Below are 18,376 nucleotides of genomic sequence, written 5' to 3'. Positions count from 1 at the left end.
TATAGGGCGGGTCCTGGCCTTTGACCCTGAGGTCCAGCCCTAACTGCACCACTGGCTCCAAGCAGAGCTTAACATAACATCTCTTAGGAACATAGGAAGCTGCCTTGTTCCATCTCACTCAATGTTGTCTACACTGTAGACTCTACACTAGCCGCTAATGGCTCTCCAGGGCTTCAGGCAGGGTTCTTCCCCAACACTTCTTGGAGATGCTGTGGATTGAACCTGGACCTTCTATGCAAAGCTTGTGCTCTGCCACTGAGCTATGGCCCGTTCCCATCTTGTGTAGCTAAAACACTTGCAAAAACAAAATGTGCCAGTCTCTGCTTGCTTGGAATGAAAAGGCCATCAATTGGAGTGTCCCCACTCAGGGCTATCCGCAGACCAAATGTTGCCCCAGTTGAGGGGCACCTTTGACACCCCACCATCACCACCAGCACTGATTCAACAACTGAATACCTTAAAAAAAAAAATACATTTGTCACCCATTTCATGACTTTGATGTGCAATTTGAATGCATGATTTATCCATTTTATATAAAGTGGCAAACGATATTGCATGGATCTGATTGCTGCTCCTCACACATACAGGGTTTATTGAATGGACACTGAATGGGCAACTTTTCCCACAAGGAAAAAAAGTAGAGAGAGAAAAAAGCTGTTAGTTAATGCTGGCCAGGCACATCAGTGTTGCCACCTTTACATAGACACAAATCTGACATAAGGAATGGCAATATTCAGAAATCAGTGGGGGAAGATATCAACCTCCAGGGACACAATACCTTGTAACAACAACCTAGAATATGGGTTGAGTATGGGTTGTTGTTGAATCGCGGACTGTTATTATGTGTGAACCCTGCACTATAGTTTAACTATGGGTTGTTAACCATGAACAATCCAGGAAGAGAACTCATGTTTTGTTGTTGGGTTGTGAACTTTGGGTTGTTTGTGGTTAAAACAGCAGGGTTCACATGTAACAACGATCGACGATTCAGCAACAACCATGATTCAACTCGTACTCTGGGTGGTCGTTACGTGTGAATCAGGTCTCTGTCAATGACCTTAATGTGGCTATTCTTGAACAAAGGAATTTCAAAGGCAGATATCAACGTGAAATTGTTGAAGTACAATTAATCACGAGATTCAGCTCTATTTCCTATGGTTTGAATAAGGACAAAGTTGGTTTTTTAAAAATTACAATACATATGTTAATCGGCTCACCATTGCAATGATGTCTGTGTTATCATCCAACATTTTGTGAATAGCATCTGTTGAAGGGTATTATTCAACAAACCATGGGTTCTGAATATGGCTTGTTTGAGAAAAATAACCTGCACTGCATGGTTAACAAGCCACCCTGTGGAAAATGTCCTGGGTTCAGACAACACTCTAACCCACAGTTCAACAACAAACCACACTCAACCACAGAGTGTGGGTTAATGTGTTGTGTGAACCCAGTCAATATAATAGGTGGGTTTTGTGCGGTGGTGACAGAGATGGATTTAGGGGCAAGAGAGCACGGCGGCTACCTGGGATGCCAGGCATGGGGGGTGCCTGTCATGGGCTATCTACTCAATTGGCCACTCAACAGCAGAAAAAAATAGTCCAGACAACAATGGAGCGCCTGTAGCACTTCTAAACTCTAACAAATTTGTTATGGCAGAAGGTTCTGTGGACTAGTGTCCAATAGGACAAACAGTTTCTAGAGGAGTAGTCATGTTTGTTCATTGCAGGAAAAAAACACCGAAGGATCTTGTGGTACCTTTAATACATTTATTTATTACATTATAATAATAATTTATTTATGTATTTATTTATTACATTTTTAATACATTTTCCAGGCAGCATGGCTGACCAGGGAATGCTGAGAGTTGTAGGACTTTTTTTCTGTCTAAACATGCATAGGATTGCACCCTCATTCTGCTATAAGCTTTTGTGGACACTGTCTATTTCATCAGATGCATGTAGGGATGGGCGGATTCCCCAACTGCTGGTCCATAGGGAATCCGCCTGCAGGGGGAGGCGATCTGTTCCTCCCCCTGGAATCCTCTTTGGCCGGCTCTGCTCTGCGGCGATTCCGTGGAGCCACCAGCCGGCTCCGAAGCACCAGTGATACGTCCACCATGCCATGTCACTGGCTGAGAGGTAGTGACTGCGGACGCAAATGGTGTCTAGGATGCCATTTGCAGCTATAAAGTTCTTAGCTTAAGGTAAATGCAGCTTAAGGTAGCTTAAACTAAGACCTTTACGGCCGCAAATGGTGTCCTGGATGCCATTTGCGTCCGTGCTTTGTTTTCACGTGATAGGCTACGCAAATATTTGCATAGCCTATTGCGTGAAAAAAAAGCAGGGCTGCAAATGCCAGGATGCCATTTGCTGCCGTAAAGGTCTTAGTTTAAGCTAAATGCAGCCATGGCATTCTTTAGAATCTGGCCTCATTGGGGTCCGTGGCGGAATTCTCTGCCATTCCTAGATGCATGGCGTGTTAACCTCAAATTGCCAGATTTATATACACATGCTGGGTCAGGGGAGATGTAAGCTATGTTGCATTTGCCATGGCTACATTTAGCTTAAACTAAGACTTTTATGGCCGCAAATGGCGTCCTGGATGCCATTTGCATCCGCAGTCAATCCTCTTCAACCAGCGATACGGCATGGCGGCCATATCGCTGGCGCTCTGGAGCCGGAGGATCTGGCCAAAGAGGATTCCGCAGGGAGGCGGAGGTAAGTGTTCTGTTCCACCACGGACTCCAGGGAGCTGGATTCTTTAGAATCCGGCCTCATTGGGGTCCGTGGCAGAATTCTCTGCCATCCCTAGATGCATGGCGTGTTAACCTCAAATTGACAGATTTATATACACATGCTGGGTCAGGGGAGATGTAAGCTATGTTGTCAGAGAGAATTGAAATGCAAAAAAGGTACAGACACTGATGAGTCTTTCTTATATAGCTGCCTCTTAGTTCAGAGGGCTTGTATCGGCCTCAGCTTTAACAATGCCTGAACTCACGGAGCTTTTCTACACAAGACATTTATCATGTGTTCGTGATTTCTTACTCATGGGTCTTTATGGGTTCTTTAGATGATGTCATGATCCCCCAGTTTCACTTCTGTCTTTTCAGAGCACTTTCATGAGGAAAATGGGGTATTATTCTGACCACGCTGTTTCTACTGGTGTATTTGCGATTTTCCACTATAGTGTAGCTCTACCTAGAGGTTACATAGTGGAAAAGCAGGAAAGGAAAAGCTCTTTGCGTAGAGCTTGGATCTCAATTCTGCAATGAAATGGAATGTAGATACAATGACTAACAGCCTGGTGTAGAAAAGCTCATTTATCACTTGCACTAGCTCTGCCTGCTGGGCATCTGGGCACAGGGAGAGAGAAGAAAATCATTTCCTCTGTTTCTGACATTCAGAGTACAAATGCCATACAGCGTACGGTAGCCAAAACAGCACCACCCACACACAAGACGGAGGTATCGGCAGGCTTGGAAGAACCCCAAGGTTTGCAGAAGTCCATTAAAAAAAATCATGCTAACAGAGGGGACAACCCCCAAACAGCCAAATGAGGACTGAACATCTGGAAACACAGGGGAGGAGAAATGGAAGGGAATATCCCAGAAAAAGGCTTGGCTGGCTGGAAGGGCTGGATGTGTCCGATCTTGTAAGCTAAACAAGGTCAGCCCTGGTTAGTACTTGGATGGGAGACCACCTGGGAATCAGGCTTCCTGCATTGAGCAGGGTGTTGGACTCGATGGTCTTGTAGGCCGCTTCCAACCCCATGATCCTTTCTAAATAAACTACAGAACTGATATATAAACTTTGTATCAGAACCTATGAATCCTGAACAGGGAGCACTCCCCGCTGCTACATTTTGTTGTAGGTCCATTTTGCATGGTGGCGCATTTGGGGAATAGTTTCTGAGGATGAGCAAGGGAGACACAGGCAGAGGTGATTTCTCATGCTTTATTTGCATCTTTCATGTCTCTGTCGATGTCACATGCTCTGGATGATCCCTTGAATCCAGCCAACGTAGTTGCAGACCTTGGTGTAGATACCTGGTTTCCCAGGCTGGCCGCACACCTCTGGACCCCAAGACACAATGCCCTGAAGCTCTTCGTTGCAGATGAGGGGTCCCCCGGAGTCACCCTACACAGGCAAAAAGTGCCCCCCAGGGTCTTACTAGATCAGCCTTTCCCAACCCGGTGCCCTCCAGATGTGTTGGACTACAACTCCCCTCATTCCCAGCTGTACTAGATCATATGCTTCTAGGAGGTGGGGGAAGGGGCAGAAGAGAATGGCTTGACCCAGTGAGTCTCCTTAAGATGGTCCATCATGCTGGGGGGAGCCCAGAAACCTTGAATTGAGCCTTTGTCTCACCCCCCATTTTCAATGCCTTCCCAAAACTACAGTTCTGCTTCCAAAAATTCCAGTTTCTTCAGGGGAAGTTTTTACGGTTAAACCTGTTTCAGGCCAGTTAAAATTGGGGGTTTGCCAAGCTATGGGATGTAAAAGATGAAAGGTGCCAATGAGGCAGGTTTGCGTTAAAATGTGAAGCGATGGATATCCCTCCAGCCCTGGCGCAAGCCTTTGCTGTCTGAGGTGGGAGAGAACACATGCCATTGCCACATCTCACCCACTTTCCCCATCCTACAGCCCCCCTTATCTTGGCCATCACTGCCACCCACCCTCTGTTTGCGTTGTCACATGGAAAGCAACACAGATAGAAGAAGCAGCTGGGGGGATGTTGCGGGAGCTTGCCTGGATCTTGTGAGTTCTTGTGAGACTCTTGTAGCTGCTTCTTCTTCTGGCCATGCAGCTGTCCTCAGGATGAGGCAAACGGAGGATGGGTGGCTGCTCTAGAGAGCCCTGTTGGCCACACCCTCACTGTGGCAAATCCCACAGCAGGAGAGCAGCTGGCGGGGCTCTCCAGAGCATCCCCTGGAGGTAGCAAGGCAAAGGTGGTGCTGGGCCCTCCAGGGGGGGCAGGGGGGAGTGGATTCTCTTGCCGCTCCGCCACCTGATGCGGGCGCCTCACCCTGCTTGATGGGAGGGCTGGCCTTGGTCTCCCCATCCCTACTGGTCCTCCTTCTGTGGCTCCTTTCTGTTAGCTCTCAACCCATAGCAGACAAATCCTCAGTCACTGAGGCATCTTTTTTTCACCTGACAGGAATCAACGCCTCCTCCTCCTCTCACCCCTGCACACAACATGTTCTTGGTGATGGCATCGGGATACATCACCTCACACTCGGCCTGAGGGATGATGTCCAGATAAGCACACTGCAGTTCTTCAGGGATGGTTGCTGTGGAGACAACAGTTACCTGGGTACTTTTAAATACAACAAAAATGAAGCACAGGATTTATCCTCAGACTGCTTAAAACCACCCTAGGCAGGACTCCAAGAGGCTAAATACACTTCAAATGCGCGCGAGAAAGGGTAGAAGTCTCAGCTTTCAGCTCTGCGGTTTTATAATATGATATTGATTTATAATATGGGATTTATAATTATTTACAATATGGGATTTATAATATGGGATTCTAATTATATAAAATTATAATTATTTAATATGGGATTCTAATTATTATAATTATTTATAATATGAGATTTATAATTATTTATAATATCCCTTTATAATACGGGATTTATAATCCCCTTTTTAACAATATGAAATCCCTTTCAGCTCTGTGGTTTTATAATATGAAATCTTCAGTGATCTCCATCCACATGTAAATATGGTTGCCATGACTGCCTGGGCCTTCCTTTGTTAGGGCCTTCCTTTGTTAATGGCCCAGGATGGTTGGAAGAGTTTTCTTCAAAGGGTTGTGGGGTGGTAATCGTAGGGTGGCCATTTATGAATCGCCAAAAAAGACAAAAGAGGATGCAGCTTTGCACATGCTAATTTATATGTATAGGGGCAGATTTAGAAATAATTATAATTGAAATAGAAATACAGTACATCTCAGCATTGTGGGGAAGACTGTAACCAGGTGACCTGTGCATTTGCTGCTCAGTTTGGTTTCCAGGTGCTAACTCTGGATGGGCAAAGATGCTCTCCCTTGTTAAGGTCCTTTATCTTGAGACCGGACTTGGAATGGGTAGCCCTTCCATTAGAGGATGCCTTCAAACAGAGGACTGTCCTCTCTAAAGTAAGACACAAAGCCACTCTAGCTAATGATTAGGGAACTGCTGGAAATCAAGCTTGAGTGTTCGAATGGGGGTTGCTGTCAGGTCTTGGAAGGTAGCACATCTCTTCCCCATCACTACCCCAGCTAAAGGGGGAGAGATGGTGTAAAATAATGTTGAGGGAACTGTTTTGGCCTTGGAGGCTGAATTGCCTCCTGGAACACCCTGCCCACCCAGGGCCTGGATGGCAATAGGGAGGCAAGTCCCTCCCCATAAACCCCTCCCCCTCCCCATGCTGAACAGGGGAACCCTGGAGAGGAACTCCCACGGCCCCAATGGGCTGGAGGTTTCTCATTCCTGGCGTAACTTGTGTTTATGAAGGAACAAAAGAAGTAGCTTTGGAACAGAGTTCTTCAACTAGCTTGATTAAGAGTTCTGGAGAACTTGAAAGCTTGCACATTTTTGTGGAATTTTTCGAGACATAGTTCAGTGGTAGAGCATATGCTTTGCATGCAAAAGGCCCCAGGTTCAATCCCTGGCATCTCCAGGTACTACAGGAAAAACTCCTGCCTGAAACCCTGGAGAGCCATTGCTGCCGGTCAGTGTCAACAATACTGGGCTAGACAGACCAAGGGTCTTACTTGGCATAAAGCAGCTTCCTACATTCCTAGGGTTGGTTCTAATAACAGTATTGCCCAACCATGGATTTTGGATTTGATTGGACTTTCGTCTCATGGACAAGCACAGCTATCTTTTTCTCTCCATTTTAAAAGAAGAGTCAGAGACTGATTGTTTTCCATACGTTTCACGCTGGTGGTTGTGCCCCAACCGGTCACAAGGCACCGTGTTCCTGGAGGAGCACACTGGCTGCCCAGGTTGACGGGCTGGACGCTGTCAGTGATGTCCACTGAGGAGGAGAGCTTGATCAGCATGATGTCGTTGTCCTTGCTGACCGGATCGTAGTTTGGGTGGACGACCAGCCTGACCGCACTTTTCTGCTGTTCGGTGTCTTCTTGGCGCATCATGTTGAACTCTCCCAGGCGGACGTAGGTAGTGCTAGAGGACAGCAAGAGGGGGTTAGTTGGGACATCTGCAAGCAAGAAAAAGTACTCGCAGTATAGAACAGGGGTGGGGAACTGTGGGAGGTCTGGGGGCCATTTTTGCCACCTGGAAACCCCCCCCCCATGGGCTGCACACCACAGGGCACACGCCCCCTATAAAATTTTACCAATGTCATTTGGCAGTTTGCCGTTGTAAGCCACTCTGTAGTGCTCCGGAGCACTAGAATGGTCAAAGTTAGGTAGGTTGCAAACAAGCTAAATTTGACCTTCTAGCACTCCAGAGCTCTAAAAGTGCCATCCCCCCCAATTCCCACCACTGCCAAATTCAGAAGTGTGCTGGCAGGCAGAAGACCTGTATGTGGTCCATGGGATGCCCGTTGCCTACCCCTAGTACAGAAGTAGCCATTTTCACCTTAAGGCAAAGGTGGGCAGAAGGTAGATCTCCAGGTGTCAAGGTTCCACTTATGACCTGGACTCCCTGAGCAACTTTTTAAGGATCTCTTCCCTCCTTAAGAGTCCCACCTTCCTTCTTTTAAACTTCCCCTTCCCAGTAGCATGGGGTTTAGGCTGTAGATGTGGGGTGACCAACACTCTAGACACAGGGTTTAATCACAACAGTTTACTGGAAGATTTAAAGCAAACAAATTACAGCTAAGGTATTTACACAATAGAGCTGAGTGATACAAAAGACACTAAAATAAAATAAAATAAAAGTTGCAAAACATAAGTTCCTTTACCCTAGTTGTCCTTAGACTTCTCTAGGCTGCTTCTTCCTGCTCACTCTTCAGAATCTGCTCTTCCTTCAGGCTCTGGCTGTCTCGCTCTTGCTCTGCAGCCTGAGTTTTTCTGACTCTTACTGGCTCTCTCCCTCTCTTTATATACCCTCCTCCCTCAAAACTGAAAGTACTGCTTCAGACCTGAAGAAATGAAACTCAAGTGGAGAAATGAAACCAACACTTAGCCAGAGAAATGAAACTCCACCTCTCAGGGTTACCACCTCCCAACAGAAAATGCCAGGCCTCTAAGCTGACTGTTTTTCCCTTTGCCTCTGCAGGCCTCAAACCTTCACATCAGGTGTTTGGGACTTCAAGTCCCAGAAGCCTTGCCAGCATGGCCAATGGTCAGAAATGCAGGGAGTTGAGGTCCAAAACATCTGGAGAGCTACTTTCTGCCCACCCCTGGCCTAAGGTATCACCACAGCTAAACAGAAAGTGATAGAATACACAACAGAGGAATGGCCTCATGCCCTGTGAATACTTGATTAAAGAGGGAATTTTGAAAAGGGCCATTTGGTATGCTAGAGTGGTTTTAGGGGTGGGTAGCCTGCCTGATAGGCGGGAGCGAGGGGGCATGTGTCCACATGATGGAGGCAGTGGGGGGAGTGTTGGGGGCCAGAAGATACCGAGGCTGGGCGGCAGGCGCTGGCGGAGTGCTAGGGGCAGGCCATGCCAGGTAAGGGGAACAAGGGAGAGATGTGTAGTATCTGTCCCCTGCTCCAGGCCTGTCCAGAGCCAAAGGATGGCTGGGGGAGGCGTGACCCCATCTTCTGGCCTTCGTTTGCTGCTCTGTAATGCCAGGTCTGTTACCCAGAAAACCTCCCTCATCCATGACATGATCCTGGATGAGGGTGCAGACCTGGCATGTATTACGGAGACCTGGCTGGCCGAGGCTGCTGCTCCAACCCTTGCAGCCATGTGTCCAGCTGGATTTTCGTATGCACAGCAGCCGAGGGCTGGGGATCGGGGAGGGGGAGTGGCTGTTATCTACCGAGAGTCCTTGGTCTTCACCAGACCCCCTCTCCGGGAGACCAAGGTTGCTGAGTGCATGTACTGGAGGTTGGGCCCGAAGGGCAGTCTGGGGATTCTGCTCGTGTACCGTCCACCGCGCTGCACGACTGACTCCCTGGCCGAGGTGCTTGAGGTGGTCTCTGATGTGCGTGTACAGTCCCCTAACTTACTGGTGTTGGGGGACTTCAACGTACATTCGGAGGCCATCCTCACAGGAGCACCTCGGGACTTCATGGAGACCATGGCCTCCTGGGAGCTGCACCATATTCTAACTGGGCCCACCCATGTAGCCGGTCATGCACTAGACCTTGTGTTTGTTTCTGGAGAAGTGGGGAGTGATCTGGAAGCCAGGGGTATATCCACCCTCCCCTTGTCATGGTCAGATCACTATCTGGTGACGTTAGACTTCTCGGTTCCACAACCCCTCCGCAGGGGTGGAGGACCCATTAAAATGGTCCGCCCCAGGCGTCTTATGGATCCAAATGGATTCCTGAACGCGCTTGGGGATTCTTTGGGGCATGCCAACGGCCACTCGATCGAGACCCTGGTGGGTGGCTGGAATGCCGCAATCACTGGGGCATTAGATCAGGTGGCTCCGAAATGCCCTCTCCCCCTGAACAGGGCTTGGACTGCACCATGGTTCAATCCGTGGTTACGAGCTCTGAAACAGGAGGTGAGATGGCTAGAGTGCCGGTGGCGGAAGTCTCGCTCCAAAGACGATCAGACACGGGCTAGAGCTGTATCTTCAGCCTATCACGTGGCGGTGAAGGCAGCAAAAAAGGAATATTATGCTGCCTCCATCGCGTCTGCAGAGTGCTGTCCCAGGAGGCTGTTCCAAGTGGTCCGGAGCCTGGTCGGTCCTGTGGCTCCGGAACCACTGGAGCATTCTAAGGCCTCCTGTGAGGCCTTGGCAAGGCACTTTGCAGATAAAATTGATCAGATTAGGTGTGTTACTCTGCACGCTGTGGATACAGTTAGTGAGCAAGAGGCGGCCTGTGGCAAACCGGTTTTGTGGGATCGGTTCCAGCTTCTTCCTCCTGATGAAGTGGACAAGGTGCTTTCATCGGTACTGCCAACCACCTGCTTACTTGATCCTTGCCCATCTTGGCTCATTATGAGCTGCAGAGAGAGACTGGGGGAGGGGATCAAGGTGGTGGTGAACGCCTCCCTTGAGGAGGGAGTGATGCCATCAGCCCTCAAGGAGGCAGTGATAAGACCGCTCTTAAACAAGCCCTCCTTGGATCCTCAAGTTTTGAACAACCTTCGCCCAGTCTCAAATCTGCCATTTTGGGGCAAGGTGATTGAGCGGGTGGTGGCAGTGCAGTTGAAGGCACACTTGGAAGAAACTGATTATCTAGACCCATTTCAGTCGGGCTTCAGGCCTGGGCATGGGACAGAAATGGCCTTGGTCGCCTTGGTAGATGATATGAGGAGGGCTCTGGATAGGGGTGAATGCTCCTTCCTTGTTCTCCTCGACCTCTCAGCGGCTTTCGATACCGTTGACCACGGTATCCTCCTGGACCGCCTGGAGGGGTTGGGCATTGGGGACACCGTATAGCGGTGGTTCCGGTCCTTCCTCTCCGGCAGGTACCAGAGGGTAGCACTGGGAGAGGAGGTTTCGGACCCGTGGCCACTTACTTGTGGTCCCACATGGTTCCATCCTCTCTCTCCCCGATGCTATTTAACATCTATGTGAAGCCGCTGGGGGCTATCATCAGGAGGTTTGGGGTGCAGTGTCATCAATATGCGGATGACACGCAGCTCTACCTCTCGTTCAAATCTTCACCAAGGTTGGCCGTAGAATCCCTGTCCAAATGTCTGGAGACGGTGAATGGCTGGATGGGGAGGAATAGGCTGAAGCTGAACCCTGACAAGACCGAGGTACTTTTGGTGGGAGGCAAGAGGAGGCTGGGGGATGTTGACCTGGTGTTGAATGGGGTACGGCTACCCTTGAAAGACCAGGTCCGCAGCCTGGGGGTCATTTTGGACTCCCAGCTGTCCATGGAGGCTCAGGTGTCAGCTGTGAGCCGGACAGCGCTGTATCAACTCCATCTGATACGGCAGCTGTGCCCCTTCCTTCCCGACCATCTGCTCCCATCAGTAGTACATGCCCTGGTCTCTTCTCGTTTAGACTACTGTAATGCGCTCTACGTGGGGTTACCCTTGAAGACGGTTCGGAAACTGCAGCTGGTACAGAACGCGGCGGCTCGCCTGATTAAAGGCAGCTGCCGGTGAGATCACATCACTCCAGTGCTGAAGGAGTTGCACTGGTTACCAGTTGTTTTCCGGGCCAAATTCAAGGTGACGGTTTTGACCTTTAAAACCCTATATGGTTCTGGCCCAGCCTATCTTAAGGAACGCCTCCAGCAGCACCAGACAGGCCGCTTAACAAGATCACCCTCGGATGGCCTTCTCTCTGTCCCATCAGCCAGGACAGCTAGACTGATGAGGACGAGGGAGAGGGCCTTTTCTGTGGTGGCCCGCACTCTGTGGAACTCCCTCCCTAGGGAACTCCGTCATGCCTCCTCTTTAATGAGCTTCCGTCGTGCATTAAAAACGTTGTTGTTCAGGCAGGCATTTGGGGTGGGTTAGGGTATTTTAGAAAATGTTTTTATTGTAGAATTTTATTGTTTTAAACTGTTTTTATTGTGTGTTGTATGTCGCCCAGAGTGGCTGGGTGACCAGCCAGATGGGCGATTAATAAATTTAATAATAAATAAATAATAAAAATAGAGTGGTAGCTGGTATATCAGGGGGTGGAAACCTCTCACCCTCCAGATGTTGGATGGACCAATTCCCAGCAGCCCTGTTATAGTCCAATAACATCTGGAGAGCCATAGGTTCCCCATCCCTGCAGTATATGAAGGAGATAAATATTTAACTCATAGGGATTCTTCTGTTTGCTCTAGCAGCCCAAACAATTAGGTGTTGGTTTGTTACACAAAATGTGGCATGTTAAACATGAGGAAACACCCTATTTATTTCAAGTTGTAACTTGTCACCTGAATTGTCCCTTGTCAGTTTCTGATCTCACTGCTGTGTGCATGTGTGTCTTTAATTACTAATTTCCTTGCATTGTTTTTTCTTTCCTTTTTAAAAGAGCAAAAGAGTGCAATAGTAATTGAATAAGTAATTAAAGGCTCCCTCTCTACCCACCCACCCCTGAACACAAACTGACATAGGGGCAATTCGCAGAGAGGCAATTCAAAAAAGAAAATGGGCTGGATCACCTGCAAGCAGTAAGCTTTTAATTGAAGGTGCCAAGGATCTTAACCATAGGCAAGGGAATTGCTTGTTAATATTACCCTATATAAAATGCTATGTGGGATCCCCATTACAATTCTACTTCCAAGTAATTGTGGAAAAGCAACACCTCAGCAGTGCTCAGGGCTCTAGTGTGGAAGCATGTTCCTGTCTTCAACAGTAGCCAGTATGATAGTGGAGGGGAACCTCCGGCCTGCAGGCCTAATCTAGCTTGCAGACATTTCCCTTCCAGCCTGTGGAGGCTTTGGCTCCCCCTGTGAGCCCCACTCCCCTGCTTTCCCAATTGGGAGGGTATGTGGCATGTTAAGTACTTTGCACACACTGCACCTTCCCCTATCAGGGAAGATGCAGCATGGACAAAGTGGTTCCATTTGCTTTGGCTGGGGCGCTTTGCCCAAACTGTGCATGATGCCGGCGAGGGGATGACCTGTGACCTCATCCAGCCCACGGAGGGCTGGGTGGGTGGATGGGGGCATCTAGCCACCCATCCTAACTCAGTTTCCCTCCTCTGAAGTTCGAGATGCTACAAAACTACTGTGGCAGGGCTATCTGTGCCAGCATTGTGCTCCCCCTGTGGGCTCAGTGGGGCTTTTTGCAATACATAGGAAGCTGCCTTACACTGGGTCAGGCCACTGGTCTATCTAGCCCAGTACTGGAGACACTGACTGGCAGCAGTGGCTCTCCAGGCAGGAGATTTTCCAGACCCAGCTGGAGATGCCGGGGATCAAACCTGGGACCTTCTGCATGCAAAGCAGCTGCTCTGCCACTGAGCCACGGCCCCTCCCCCACATGCTCCTGACATTCTCATCGCCTTTATTCCGGCTCCAAGAAGAGCCTTGCCTTCCTTGACACAGCTCTGCGAGGGCGTACCCTATGACGTTGCAGTGTGCCGCAGTCACAACCCAATTCCTGGTCAGCAGAGACCCACTGCAATAGAACCGGTTCGTGTCGTAGATGGCTGCGTGCCATGGTTGGAAGTTTTTCTGGCAGGTGAATCCTCCGACAATTCGTGAATCTGCCTGTGCTGCTACTGCAATGGAAAACGACGCAAGGATCAAGAACACAAGATGTCTCTGCTGCATCACCAACCAGACGCCTCTGGGAAGCCAGTAAGCAGGACATGACAGCAATAACTCTCGCCCCTTGTTCCTTCCCCAGCTATTGGCACTCAGAGTAGGCATGTTGGAGAAATCCGCAATGGTATCAAATGACTTCGAATTTCTATGAATCTGACCTGTGGATTCTGCAGTAGACTGGATTTTTCCAAATTGCATGGATTCCACGGACTCGCAGACCGTTTTTTTTTTACTTTCTGGAATTTTACACAAATTCAGTTGTAGATAAATACGTAAAATAAAAAAAAAACCGGCCAACAATGTGCATTTCCCCAATAGGCCAAAGCATGAACATGCACATTTTGGGGGATTTACCCATCACGGGGGGAGGGGGGTTGCACATTTTTGCAAGTGCAAATTTGCGCAAATGCACATTTGTGCAAATCAAGAAATTGGAAAAAAATCTAGTCAATCAATGAGTAGACAACGGAATGAAAGGCACCAGAAAATTTGCAGAACACAGATGGAATGGATTTTACAAAATCTGTACATCCCTAAGTGCATCCCTAAGTGCAAAATCTGTACACCCCTAAGTGAGAGACACATGGCCTCTCAACTTGCATTTAGTCATCATGGCTGGTTTCCATAGATAGACTTATTCTCAATTAATTTGTCCAATTCCTTATGGAGGTAGTGCAATGAGCTATAATGAGTAACACGTTCACTGATTTTCTCAGAGTGAGCCGTGTTAATAAACACGGGAAAGAGTCTTGTTGGGGGAGAGAAGGTTACTACAGCTCTGTACGGAAGTCACATCCTTTACCTCTTGGTTCATTACTCCTGGAGAAAGTGTCTTTGGAAATGTAAAACTGGAGTTGGAAATCTTGTTCAAAGTCAGAGAAAACAGGTTATATTTTCCTCTCCAGAAAGCCAAAATGTTACATTGAAGAGGAGGAGAAGTAGCGATTCTTATGGATATGAGAAGAAGGGGCAAGTTGTGCGGCAGCACCCTACACCCAAGCAAAATGCTCCACACACACACTTCGTCATTTATGTGAGGTTAAAATGACATCCATTTATGAGAGACTCACATTTAACAACTAGCCTGGTCCCCATAGGTGACAAGGGATTCCATGCAGGCAAGTTGATAGATCTCTCTGTCCCCCTACCTCCAGTTTACTTGGTTTCCATGCTATCCGTGGAGGAAGGGAAATAAGTCCCTCAGCTCTGTCCCGCCTCTGCAATTTCACTTGGTAGAAGGCTTCTTTTTCTTTTTAACTAGCCAGTTAAAAGGCTTGTACCTGTATTTTCGCGCTGGCCGCAGAGGAGGAGTTGTTGTCATGAAAGCGCAGGCTCCTGCCTTCTTAGCAGGCTGGAGGTGTGGGGTGGGGAAAGCAGGCTAGTAACTTTTTGTGGGTTTATTATTTACAAGGCTGATTTAGAATAATTACTAGCTCGGAAAACACATTTGTACAATCTTACCTGTTGACACTAAGAGCAGCACGAGTGCTGCTACCTCTGTGGCTGACATGTTGACATATGAGAAGGTGGAGGGTCTTTCTGTCTGTAGCCCTGCTGAGGAGAGATGCAGAGTGAATGCTCATAGAAAGCCAAAGTGGTGTTCATGGAGGGTGTGTAGGCCGAGACCAGAGAGACCAGAGAGACATTTGGCTGGCCATGTGACCTATTTTACAGAGAACAGTCCTGTTTGAAGGGTTGCCAGGGGACAGTCCTCTATTTGGAAGGCTGTCCAGTTTGGTTGAAAGATTTAAAAAGGGAGAGGAAGGGCCTTGAAGTTGCCCACCAACCGCTAGCACTTAGATAGCAGAGAGGCACATTTTTCTCATAATGGCCACATTCCTGTGATGGTAATAAGAACATCAGAAGAGCCATGTTGGATCAGGCCAAGGGTCCATCTAGTCCAGCATTCCGTTCACACAGTGGCCAAGCAGCTGTCCAACAGGAAACCACAAACAGGACACGAGTCCTCCCGCCCAGCTTCCCCAGCAACTGGTGTATGCAGGCACACTGCCTCTGATACTGGAGGTAGCACATAACCATCAGGACTAGTAGCCCCTTGATAGCCTTCTCCTCCAGGAATTTATCTAACCCCCTTTTAAAGCCAACTAAATCAGTGGCTGTCACTACATCTTATGGTAGCAAAGTCCACAATTTAACTCTGCGCTGTGTGGAGCAGTCCTTCAATTTATCTGTCCTGAATCTCCCACCAATCAGCTTCATGAGATAACCCCATTTGCCATTCGATTCTAGCATTATAAGAGAGGGAGAAATGTGTGTCCCTATCTCCACACCATGCATAATTTTGTACACCTCTGTCATGTCTCCCCTAACCCTATCAGGGTGTTGGGCGAGAGCCAAAAGAAGGTGGAGACACCACCCTTTCTCTCTCTCTGCTTCCTCTTTTTGTCTCCCTCCCTGCTCCAGTGGGCTGCTTGAGAAAGGACGGATCACTCTTGTGAGAGGTCTCAATGGATTGCTTGCACAGGGCTTTTGTCTCTTCCTCCCATTGCTCCATCTCTTTTGGCTCCCCACCCCAACCCTGTTTTCCTACTCCCATCCTCCTTCTCTCTCTCCAGGCTCCCCCCGCCCCCATGAAATTAGGCCGAGAGCTGCACACAGCTCTCAGTCTTCACGTTGCCAACCCGGGCTTTGGAAGAAGGGCAGGATACAATGATTCTCTGCGTTAGTAATGAACTCTTTTTCTGAGGGTGTTAGAAAAAGACTGTCCTCTTATTCTTTGGCTGTCAGCTCTTTGCTAGACCTTTGAGCTATTAGTCATAATTATGAGCCCACCGGACACACATGTCCAGTGGCAGTGTACATCTGTTAAAAAGGGGAAGTCTGGTGAGACAGTCACATAAGCATAATCAGAAATAAACATGTTGACACAGTCGTGCTCTAAGGAGTCAGCTAACGGCTCAGTTGACATGTCTTGTGGCTAACAGAAAATTGTAAAGGGGAGGGGGTATAAAAAGACCTATGCTTGCTTAGCTCGGGGTCCAGACTGCTGACTGCTCTGCACCCGTTTTGCAAAACGTTCAATAAAATAGTGTTGGATCCACTGCTGCCTGTCTGGCATCCTTTCTTTCAACCAGAAGCAAGAACTTTTTATCTAACAGGGTAGATCATTATGTAGCCAAAGCAGTCACATCCATGCAAAAGGGGGAGGTGTCACCAGGCTCAGGGGTGGGGGGAACTCCAAGGTTTGTAGAAGTGCAACAAAAATGTTTAGAAATAAAACCCCCAAGGGCGAGGGGAAACCCAAACAGGCCAATGGGGACTGAGGTTGCTCAGTGGAACAGAATATTGTCTAACTGCTGGGAGGAAAACAGAAAATTGAAAGGTGATGTGGGAAAAAGGTGTAATGGAAATACAGAGCATCCTGGAAAAGGATATGGCTGACTGCCTGGGAATCTGAACAGGAGCATTCCATACTGCAACATTTTGTTGCAGGTCCTGCTTGTACTAAATGGAACAGACATATTTGTCCATCGACAGCTTTAAGCACAGTTTGCAATGTGGTGTAAAGTGGGCATGCACAATCTTTCTTTCTTTCTTTCTTTCTTTCTTTCTTTCTTTCTTTCTTTGTCCTGAGAGGGGGCCGGGGCTACAGATGTGCACATGCATGCACACACAGATATGTGCATGCATGTACACATACATAGCAAGGGTAGTTTGCTATGCCAGAGTGGTAGCTGGCATATCAGAAGTTGGGAACCTGTTGCCATTCTGAGAGTTCTTTATATTTCACACCAAACTTGGAGTCAAGTAGAGGACACCGTTAAATACAGGGCTGTCCTCTGACAGATCTTCAAACAGAAGACTGTCCTATGTAAAGTAGGCTCCCTGGCCATTCTAATTATTTTATTAGATCTAAAGTCTGGGGCAAAGAGAGGATTTATGCCAGACATCCTGTTCAGAGGAGATACAAGGCACTTAAAAGATTCAGGGCTCAGACACACAGAAAACAAATCCGCATATATATGGAAATTTAGAAAAAAAAAGTTGCAGGATTTATTTAAATTTCACAGGAGGCAAAGCCAGCCAATTAATTTCTCCTCCAAATCATCTAAAATAAAATAAATTCTTCAATTAATCTGCACCCTCACCCAGATCATCCCAAACCAGTGAATAAAGTTTTTTCTAAGCTTAATTGCCATGCAAAGGAAATTTCAGTGTGTGTGTGTGTGTGTGTGTGTGTGTGTGTCTATTGCAGTATGAGAGAAGGGGCACTTCCCTCCCCAGCTGCAATCTCCCTTGACAATTGCCCCCTGCTTGGCAATTAAACTTCCGCATCTTGGATAGCTTCTATAGAGTTCTGACTGTTTCTGACTGAAACCCGGAGTGGATTTACCGCCCCGCTGACATCGGAGCCACCAGCTTCCACTGTCTTTTATCCAGGAACGCTTCCATTTTCTAAACAAACCAGGATTTCCTAACGGAAGAGTCAAGCTACCTCTGTAATGGACACAGACCAACCTCCGAGCTAGATGATATTTGTGTGTATGCTTAAAATATTTCCACCATGCCCTCCATCAAGAAAGTGGCCATTGTTTCAAAACTGAAGTTGCACACCACATTTTAAAACTACATATAGTACCTACATCAATTGCCTCTTGTGATATGGAGGATGAAAAACTCAACGGAGAGATATTAATTCAATCTCAGTTTAAAAGTAAAGTATTAATAGGAATCACCATTTGACATTCATACAGGCATGTGAATAGGAAAAGCAGACATATGTTTGTGGAGAACTTCCTGTTCCTCCTTCCAGCAAAATGTTGCTTACAAAACCTTTTGCTTTTTGCAGTTGGGACGGGCTGTAGTTCAGATGCACAAGACATGCTTTGCGTATAAAAGGTCCCAAATTCAATCCTTAGCATCTTTAGATAGAAGTGGGAAAGATTCCCTATCTGAAATAGGGATGTACGAAAGTCACTTACTTTTCGAAGGGCGACATTCGCAGTGGGGGGAGGCGCTCTGTACCTCCCCCCGAAATCCTACCCCAGCCGGCTCTGCTCCTTGGCAACTCCACAGAGCTGCTGGCTGGGTGCATCTGCATCCCCGCTT

General features: G+C 47.8%; 1 protein-coding gene across 1 annotated transcript; it reads right to left on the bottom strand.

Moving 5' to 3' along the window:
- Nucleotides 1–3,989: 3,989 nt before the first annotated feature.
- On the bottom strand, nucleotides 3,990–15,178 carry LOC146337944 (trypsin-like). The gene is made up of 7 exons (XM_084816348.1): nucleotides 15,094–15,178; nucleotides 14,768–14,860; nucleotides 13,101–13,260; nucleotides 6,921–7,174; nucleotides 5,994–6,001; nucleotides 5,157–5,315; nucleotides 3,990–4,142 (listed from the first exon to the last, which is right to left on the bottom strand). The coding sequence occupies exons 1-7, from the start codon at nucleotides 15,176–15,178 to the stop codon at nucleotides 3,990–3,992; spliced, it is 912 nt and encodes a 303-aa protein (XP_084672474.1).
- Nucleotides 15,179–18,376: the final 3,198 nt, after the last annotated feature.

This window comes from Heloderma suspectum, chromosome 10 (assembly GCF_057233095.1).
Source record: "Heloderma suspectum isolate Gila_16-S chromosome 10, 16-S_ref, whole genome shotgun sequence".
Lineage (NCBI taxonomy): Eukaryota > Metazoa > Chordata > Lepidosauria > Squamata > Helodermatidae > Heloderma > Heloderma suspectum.
This window is presented reverse-complemented; position numbering and strand designations above follow the sequence as displayed.